The sequence below is a fragment of the Ylistrum balloti genome, unplaced genomic scaffold (genome assembly GCF_031769215.1).
Source record: "Ylistrum balloti isolate Yb309-2 unplaced genomic scaffold, AGI_CSIRO_Ybal_v1 Utg369672, whole genome shotgun sequence".
In the NCBI taxonomy this organism is placed as follows: domain Eukaryota; kingdom Metazoa; phylum Mollusca; class Bivalvia; order Pectinida; family Pectinidae; genus Ylistrum; species Ylistrum balloti.
Window position 1 is genome coordinate 522,586 of NW_026781917.1, and position 9,931 is coordinate 532,516.

The 9,931-nt window shown below is 35.9% G+C and overlaps 1 protein-coding gene across 1 annotated transcript; it reads left to right on the forward strand.

Moving 5' to 3' along the window:
• Positions 1-1,230: 1,230 nt before the first annotated feature.
• On the forward strand, positions 1,231-9,064 carry LOC132562320 (uncharacterized). Its single transcript, XM_060227062.1, has 8 exons — positions 1,231-1,278; positions 3,561-4,210; positions 4,424-4,603; positions 5,406-5,686; positions 5,969-6,188; positions 6,328-7,350; positions 7,783-7,905; positions 8,643-9,064. The coding sequence occupies exons 2-8, from the start codon at positions 3,563-3,565 to the stop codon at positions 8,958-8,960; spliced, it is 2,793 nt and encodes a 930-aa protein (XP_060083045.1). The 5' UTR covers positions 1,231-1,278; positions 3,561-3,562; the 3' UTR covers positions 8,961-9,064.
• Positions 9,065-9,931: the final 867 nt, after the last annotated feature.

The following is a 9,931-nucleotide window of genomic DNA, read 5'->3' on the forward strand; positions in this document are numbered from 1 at the left end:
TAGCAGATGTTAGGTTCTGCGTAATTGTTAAGTATTTGATTATTATATATGTAAATAGTGACCAATATGCGGTGGGTCTGAAGACTGGTAGTACCAATTGTCATTCCAGACAATAGCTTCCTGGGATTGGGGAATGGACCAATCAACGGTCGTTGCACTAAATGTGCATCCCCAATCCATCAGCACTTATCCCATACACAATAACAAATGGCGCCAAGATTCTGCATTTTGTGTCCAAATCGGTATCATTTTGACAGAATCTTGATATGGTTGGGTCGCCAGGATCAACCATTGTTCTTGAGGAATTTCCACCTGCGGAGTTGTCCGACTTTTGGCTTCCCCTATAAATACTGGGCAGTTTTCGCTGCTCATTGCACTTGGATCTAGGGACGCCAAAGGGACAACTTCCGGTTGTGGGACTGACTCTACGGAAGCGTGATAGGGAGCGAGCCTTCTTGTGGACTTCACTGTGCTATATAAACAACAAGTAGAAAGGAATTTGGACTTGGCTTTTTCTTCGGGAAACACAACGCGAGCGGGGGCACAGTGGGGTTACAAATATGTATATTATTGAACAGAAATTTTCATATTTGCATTCCCCATAGCTAATAATGTTATCACCCTTACTAAGATTATATAGGTGCATAGAGTCATAAGACAGGACTTACATACAAACGCAATATTTGAACAGTATTTATCTAATTATATATTTAAACTAAATAAAATAAAATATCTACTTCAAACTTGATTAAACCATTTTCTCTTATTTATATACATATATTATAAACATATCGGGACATATTAAAATGATAAAAAGTAGGTAAAGCCTTATTATTCTGATAAAAACGTTTCTGGTCCGTTACTGGAAAATACATGATATGCATTGTCTGCGTTTAGAACTTGGAAAAGAAAACACGACATACTGACACCAGACACCAGAAAATTTATTGTTATTCGGTCTTTGTCCTGCTAACGGGTATGTTTATATCATATAAATAATTTAAGCAGCTTGTGTAGTTTTCTATCTCGTAAACTCGCCAGTGTTTTAGCTCGTGTACACACTTACAGCTTCTACTTCACTAGTACACACGTGTGTAGTTGACGACTCACTTGTATATCAAGAATGAAATGACCCACATAATCACTCAGCTATGTTATCGACCGACCTACGTAGGGGTTGCCTACATAAATCTTCCTGGTACCTGCCGATGGATTTTGATAGTGTTTCCTCACGAAAGAAAACTACATAAGCTTTACGATCATATCATACCATTGCAGGTAAAAGCCTATTAAATATTTTCCTTGTAATCTTTTATATTAAATCCTAGTATTATTTCTTGTCGTCAAAATTCATTTTCATGTTTGCTATATTAGGGTAACGTAAAACGAAAGTTATCACACAAAATGCAACTTTTTCATTATTTTATTTTATCTGTAATGAGGAAGATTGATTAGTTAATGACCAGGTTCATTTTCGTTTTAAATCGGTACTGAATGTGCGATATTTAACGTTTTAGAATGATTTTTGAGGAAATCTACTTTCGTTTTTCAAAGTTTTTCATGTGTACGGGACAGAACTTGTGTAAACATAATAAGCCTCATTTTGATCCTGTCTGCCCTGGTCTAGCCGATGATTCAGCGTATTGCATGAACGCATAACTTTCTATACTAGAAACATATCAGTTGTTAAATAGAACTATTGTAAAATTGTACAAATGAGAATTTCAAGTCAAACAATACTTCTCTTGCGTATGCATTTTAAATACACATATGCATATAATGCTAATGGCATACCTGGGACCAAATTAATCTGAAGCATTGTTGAATGATTATAGAACAAATTATTTGAAATCCAACTCCTGTAGAAATGGTTAGATTTTGCCAAAATCTGAGACATTGTTGAACAAAGAGGAATCAATTTAGTATAAATGGTGGGTCTCGGGGCACCTGGAGGGGCAGGACCCAATAGGGTAAAAAGAGGAAATTCTTCATAACCCTACTTCTCCTGTGGGAATGATTTAGTTCTCTCCAAATTTAGTCTGCACCATAGTTGGATGAAAGGGAGGCAATTTTGCACAAATGATTGGTCTCACCCACTTGAGGCAGGAATACCAGGGCCCAATTTGGGAAATAGAGCAAAATCGTCAAACTCCTACTCCTTCTATAGCAATAATTAAATTTTGCCGAAATTTGATGTGAAGCATGTTGGATGCAAGAAAATCAATTTTAACTGATAGGTGTCGGTCCCTGGAATTGGAGAGGCGGGGCCAAAAGGTGGAAATGGAGCAAATTCTTTATAATCCCTTTCCTCCTGCAGGAATGATCAGATTTGACCGAAATTTAGCCTGAAACATTGTCGGATGAAAGAGAATCAATTTTGTATAAATGGAAGGTGCCAACCCCCCAAAAGTGGAAATAGAGCAAATTCTTTAAAAACCTGTAAAAATGGAATAAAATGGGTGAAGGGGAACACAGTTTGTACAATGATTGTTTCTCAGTTCCCAGGAGCCTTAGGAGTGGGGCCCGAAATGGGATTTAAAAAAAACTTAATCCTCCTTTAAGAATAAATGGGTATTGACCAAATTTGATCTCAAGTATTCTTTGGTGAAGATTTTGTATAAATGTTGCCTCCCGGCCCCCTAGAGCGGGAGGGACAGGTCCAATCTGGGAAACGCATAATCCTAAGAGTCTTTTTCTGTACAAGTATATTGTCCAAGGTTGGTCTGAAACATTTTTTTATGAATAGTGAATCTGACCTTTGTTTGACCACAATGAATCGAGAAATACACCTATCTATGTTTTCTTATATCAATGCATGTACAGGTGTAAATACACGTATGTACATATATATATGACTGATGTTGTTTAGGTTTCTAAAAATATAACGGGAGTATAGAGTCGTTTTGTTTTAATTTGACCTACGCATGTTCGTATGATCAATACGGACCCAAAACCATTTCGGTTGATTTTGACATTCTTACATGAACAAAGGTGGGTCTTTTTTCCTTATTTTATACTAACGTGAGGATTATGTAATTGTTTTGATTAGCTGAAACTTACTTGCCAAAAATAAACAACGACGTTTTGAATATCTAGCATAAAATTTTGAAATGTCCCTGTTTTTATTTGGTCTTTTATAGCCTTCTTGGGAACCATATGGACATTCCAATTACAACTGTGCAAATGTATAGCTTTTCCGTTTGGTCTATGCTGACCTACAGTTTTAGACGATGCAGTGAAAAAAAAATTCTCGCATCCCACTCCAAAATGACCGGGGTTCGCGTCCTCAATAGGACTACAGCTTCGGTCATTCGGATTTACTCCAGCAATATATAAGCTCCCGTCCGGGTTATTAGGGGGACTATTTTAATATGATGTAACTAATTTTATAATATAACACTTATAGTTATACTATATGCTGGTAAACTTGGGAATTGGATGCAACCCTTCCCTTCTCCTTTTCTTTTGATTTAATCATAGTCCAGAAAACAATTTATACTGATTGGTGAACTGAGTGTTTACAATCCTGTCTTTTATGTTTCTTAATTTCATACCATCAGCAATGGCAAGCAAGGATACAACTAAGAATGGTGCATCTGATACGAAAAGCACACATCCCAAGCCTAAAGAGAGTATTTCACCTACACCTTGCAAGAATGATGGTGCACCTGCGATGAAAGGTGCATATCCCAAGCCTACCGAGAGTGTTTCACCTACACTTGGCAAGAATGATGGTGCACCTGCGATGAAAGGTACATATCCACAGCCTACCGAGAGTGTTTCATCTACATTTGGCAAGAATGCTGGTGCATCTGCCATGAAAAGTACACATGCCCCACCTAAGATTGATACAAAGCAAGATGAATCTAATCTGCAATCGTTAGGTAATAAATCACAACCGTCTAGTCAACCAATAGAAGACATCACTAAAAAGGCACCACTGCAGACAAAGACTGAATTGGAAAAGACTACGACTGACAAAATTGATGAAGAGAAACCTACACATATGGCAAAGTCTTCCGTTTCTGTCACACAAAAATCACAAAACCCTGAAAGTCAAAGCCAACTCCAGCCAAAAGATTTATTCTTGGGTAAAACAGTCACTGGTATTATGGACGCTCTTGGTTTCCTAGACAGCAGTGATGCTTCGAAAGAGTACCAGGAATTGCTTTGTCAACAACAACATTATGAATCACTCATTCCTTCAGAGGTATGTTGCTACAATGCTACTTCGAACACATGACTCTCGTTAAAATATCTCAGTCAGTGCAGAATTAGAAAGCCCTATGTAAATTGCAAGGCAAATACAAATTTCGAAATTCTGTGTCTAAATTTTTTTTTTCATCTTAATGTTAAAGACGAACTTAAATAGTTATTTCATGAATAATTTCAATGATGATAACTATCTTTTTCCTTCTTGCAGAAAAAAGAATTATGGCAGAAAAGCTTAACAGATTTAATGAGAGACTGCGACATTACCAAAGAACACAGTTCAGGACCTTTGTACAATAATCTGAAGGAACTATCTGAAAAACATCCAGAGAAAGGAAAATCAGCAATACAAGAGTACCAATTCAGAAAATCTCTGATTGGAAGTCTTCATGTGAGTTTTGTACTGATATACATATCTGCATGTAATGTTTAAATGCATAAATGTAAACTTTTCCAACTGGGGAGATCGCGGTTGACTCTAGGATGTTTTTTTTTTTTTTTTTTTGGTGTTTGAAATATGTTAATGATTTATATATTATCTTTAAGCGTATTCGTTTTTGTAAAAAGAAATATACATATAACCCCAAAATATCAGTATAATAATGATATAATATTCAGATATATATATATATACCATAGAAATTGTTGTGCTATGAGTTGCTCATACCTTCGCAATCTTTTCAAATCGTGGTTTTACATATACCTGATGCAAAAGGAGGAAAACAATTTTTGGTTTTCGTGAAATGATATATAAAAAATATGTCTTAAGGATTTGATTCCATTCTCCGAAAAAAAATAGGATTTAAAACTCGACAGAGACACCCTTCACAACATTTTTATTTGCTGTCCATGTTGCATACGAATTTGTTTAAGATCTTTGTAATCGAAATATATATTGATGTTAAATTCTGTAGTTTTGCTGAAGTGTGTATCGACTTTTACAGTGTTTTTATATTTATTTGATATGCAAATGATCATATTCTATTAGATAATAATGACTGTCAGCTGACTTTTGATTCTATAGAAATCAACAACTTTTACGTCACTTTTGTACTTTTGTTATTTCTTATTTAATCAATTTTAAAAAATTTTAAAACCATTAAAATCAGAAAACATAAACACGCGAAAAATACATATCAATTATGTATGCTTATATCCTGTGACATATATATTGCACATAACCTGTCTTATAGAAACAAGGGCAAAACGTTACACATAGCGATGCAACGGCACAACCGGCAAATCCAACAAAGGATAAAGGGCAATATGAAAATCTGCAAAATAATTCGAATGAAAACCAGGAGCCAATTCCAAGCGATTCAAACCAGGAACACCGAGGGGAGAACCAAAAAGACCCAGAAAATTTTAGAGTAATAGTTCCTCATGGATACATGTTGGTTAAAATCAAAGAATATGAACAGATGCAATATAATATTTCTAATCAAAGAGAAAGCATAGAGGAGCTAACAAGCAGGTGATCATTTATTTATCTATTTTATTGGTTATCGATTACAAAGGTAAGACATATATTTTGTGATTAGATAATTTAATATTAATGGACAGCTATGTTTCCCTGATTGTGTTGACTGGCAACTTATTTCTTACAACTTTGAATTACAAACATTTTTCTGATTCAAAGCTAAGGAAACAAATTTGAATTATTTTAAAATTAAAATTGAAAATAACGAAAACGGATTATTGTTTGAGAAAAAGGGAGGGGGTATTCAATTCTAATTAAATCATTCATTATATTCAGGTTGAGTGCCATTGCTAGTAACAAGCTTAAAGAAGGTAATCCAAACATAGCGGACTTGAGCGACAAGAATCGACCTACCAAGCTAGGGGAGCTCTTCGCCGCTCTGTATGACAACGAGTGGTCAGATGCTATGGAGGAAATTAATAAAGGCAATGGCGATGAAGACGAGGAGGACGAGGAGACGATGAAATGTATTCAGAGGTTGCTCGATGTTGTCAAGGTTTGTGTTATTTCATCCTGTTCTATCTGGTTTTGAAATTTATATGAACTAAACAGCTGATCATCAACTGCATGTTGTCTTTGCATATTGAAGTGAACAAAAGTATTAGTTCCTTATTTTTCTTTTTTATTCCTTTTAGTTTTCGTATTCATTCTGTCGGAAAGAGGCCGATTTACAGCTACAGAAAATTGCAATGGGAATGAAAGACGCTGTGTGCTTAACACAGAAGGTAAAGCAAGTTGTTACCATTGATCAACAAAGAAAGAAATCAGGCACAGAAAAGGAATCTATAAAAGAAGCTAAACCTGATTCGGTTTCTACACAGAAAGAGATTAATTTGGCTACGGCACCAGTCAGTGGTGGAGTACAAGGAAGCTCTGATGTAGTATCTGGTCAGTCTGGAAAAAATCCTGGATCTACTGGACAACAATCTGGAGAAACCAATGGTCAGTCTGGACAGAAACCTGGAACAGTGAGTGGTCAGTCTGGTCAGAAACCTGGAACAGTGAGTGGTCAGTCTGTACAGAAACCTGGGACAATGAGTGGTCAGTTTGGACAGAAATCTGGAATAGTGAGTAGTCAGTCTGGACAGAAACCTGGAACAGTGAGTGACCAGTCTGGACAGAAACCTGGAACAGTGAGTGGTCAGTCTGGACAGAAACCTGGAACAGTGAGTGGTGAGTCTGGACAGAAACCTGGAACAGTGAGTGGTCAGTCTGGTCAGAAACCTGGAACAACGAGTGGCCAGTCTGGACAGAAACCTGGAACAGTGAGTGGTCAGTCTGTACAGAAACCTGGAACATTGAGTGGTCAGTTTGGACAGAAATCTGGAATAGTGAGTAGTCAGTCTGGACAGAAACCTGGAACAGTGAGTGGTCAGTCTGGACAGAAACCTGGAACAGTGAGTAGTCAGTCTGGACAGAAACCTGGAACAGTGAGTGGTCAGTCTGGTCAGAAACCTGGAACAACGAGTGACCAGTCTGGACAGAAATCTGGAATAGTGAGTGGTCAATCTGGACAGAAACCTGGAACAGCGAGTGGTCAGACTGGACAGAAACCTGGAACAACGAGTGACCAGTCTGGACAGAAATCTGGAGCAGTTGTCAACAAACATACAGGATCAAGTGCAACACAACCTGGTACCCCATCTGTCGAAAACAAGGTACACGTAAATTTTTTTTATAAATCCCTGCAACTGGCACTGCCATTGTCGGAATACGCCTGCTACATATATTTTTGCTGTACTCGGCAGTGACGGAAAGCAGCTGTATTTTAGCACGTGAGGTTATCTGACAAAATTGCTCTCTGAATTTACTTAAATATTACGTCTAGAAATAAAAATGATTGTTGAAATTAGTGATTTTTACATGTTGTAATGAACAAGTTAATTCATGAAAATTCATAAAATCGCTGTTATTTCTAATGAAGTTTGGGGGTGTGTTTGAGTGTTTGTTTGTGTGTATACTTGTCAGATATAACATATATGTATATACAAGGTTCGTTAGGTGTTAGAAATTTTTAACTTTTATAATTACATTTATCTTCAAAAACATGTGACAGATTTGTTTACATTCTTTGATATACTTTTTACCAGAAGGAGGAACCGACAGGAGCCAAAAAGAAGACACCAGAGTCAGAAATGTGGTCACTGGCGTTAAGGCTTGCACGAAACTTCCAGAAGGAAACTGCCGTGACAACTGTAACACAGATTAAACAGGTAAATATCTAACTCTAACTTTGTTTATTGTAAGGTAACTGCTCGTGTTCAAGATAGGAATACAACTACTCAATAAGTAGAGTCTGTCTTTTTACCTGTCTTGAATTTACTTACTCATTTACTATGAAACAAAATATAATGAATTTACATTTGAAAACACTACAAGTCTGATATATCTTTATAAATTAAGGTGATAAGTTAAAGGTTATATAGGTTAAAGGTTATATCTTAATATATAAAGGTTAGACAAGGAGTGGTTGTTATTTATTGTATTCCTTTCACTCTCGTTATGTTTTCAAAACCACAACCGCAATTGTGTGTGACCTGTTTCTAAAAAAATAAGAGATCTATTCCGAGAGTGAATACACGTTTTGTACCAATTTGTGTTTTGTATACGAAATTAGTTGGGGCGTAATGATATGATCTGTAATAAATGGGGTTATTATAATCAAAGCAATAAGGTAAAAGAAATACATATCAGGATTGAATCATTTAAAAAAAAACAGTTATGAACAAGATATTACGCGAGTGCATTTAGCGCCCTTTTGGTCAAAGTTAAAATTCTCAACCAATCAAAAGACCAGAAGATCATAAATGGCGTATATCATATATTTTTTCCAATTGTCAGCATGTATGCATGAGAACGTATCATGGTAGAAATGGCATGATTCCCGTGTTCCGTGCTCTCGTGCAGATTGAATAAAATTGCTGATTGATACATGAAATCTCTGCTTCAGCTTTTTAAGTCCAACTGTTTCTACAAAATGAAGATGGATCCAACGCCCTTATCTACTACCATGGGTACCTACATCGACCGCTGTGTGGAACTGATGTGGTTAATGGCTGTGCAAGATCCTCCAATGGAAATAAAATGGGTTGCAAACGGTGAAAGAAGTGACACTAATTACTTCAAGTACTACCAGAGCAAGGGAAAGATGGTAAAGCAATGCGTCTGGCCGGCGGTCTTCTTGAGCGCTCAGGGCGGTATCGTTAGCAAGGGCTACATCGTTGGAGTGGCACCACCAGAAAAACCACAACAGAAAACAACAAAATAAGGTGTCTGTAGATTTTTGGATGATTTATCTGTGATGAAGTACAAATGAATTATCTATTATGACACAAACAAATCTACACTTGAACGGAATGCTTGAGCTGATAAAAAGATGCTAAGGATGATCTTAGAATGAATATAATTCATTATCAAGGCAAGCGTCAGATTAGAAGACATTTGACACTTACGTATAGATATATCAAACATACATATTCAATGAACGATAGATAAATATATACTTAAGTCAAACTTCCATGTAATGGAATGGCTTTAATCGCATCTCTTTTTTGTAGTTTTTGTTTTCTATCTCGCGGATGTGATTTTCGTTGTGTCAAAGCATTTTTTTAAACGTTATAAATAATGATTTCTTTGCTATTTATCTCTTTATATGTTGTTTAAAAGACACGTTTTACACTCAATTTTACAAAACACAGAACTTAAGATAAAAACTAGGTGTAAGTATTCATACAAATGTATCCGGATAGCATGTTCCATTTTAGCGAACAAATCTCTCGTTATACCAGATAGCTATTTCAATATTACTAGACAGCTTATGTCGTAAAAGCGAAGTTACTATCTTTGTGTAGCGAGATAGCAGTGGTACCAACATGGTACTTTGTCTATTTCATTATCTCTAGATAACTTGTTAAAACGCGATAAATAACGAGATAAGTGATGATATACATCGTCACCAATATACTCCGCTATTTTCTTTTAAGATTTATCTATCGAATGATAAAATCAAAATACCATTTTCATTTATCCTCATATACATCTTTGTGATTCTTAAATGTGGAATTAGTGCAGTTTGACTTCAAACTTAATATCCTTGCCGGTGGTGTAGTATTTTAATATTTAATTTGTTTTCATTTAATGAAGTTTGTTTGTTTGAGATTTATATTTATTTATATCTATAAAAAAGATAATGCAATATTATTATATTTATTTATAATCAGTTACGTTTATCCCGAACAT

Bases quoted from the DNA above. Each gene is read 5' to 3' on its own strand.
- LOC132562320 (XM_060227062.1), top strand. From the start codon at position 3,563: ATGGCAAGCAAGGATACAACTAAGAATGGTGCATCTGATACGAAAAGC. The intron at 4,211-4,423 runs GTATGTTGCTAC...TCCTTCTTGCAG, and splicing joins AATCACTCATTCCTTCAGAG to AAAAAAGAATTATGGCAGAA. The intron at 4,604-5,405 runs GTGAGTTTTGTA...CCTGTCTTATAG, and splicing joins CTCTGATTGGAAGTCTTCAT to AAACAAGGGCAAAACGTTAC.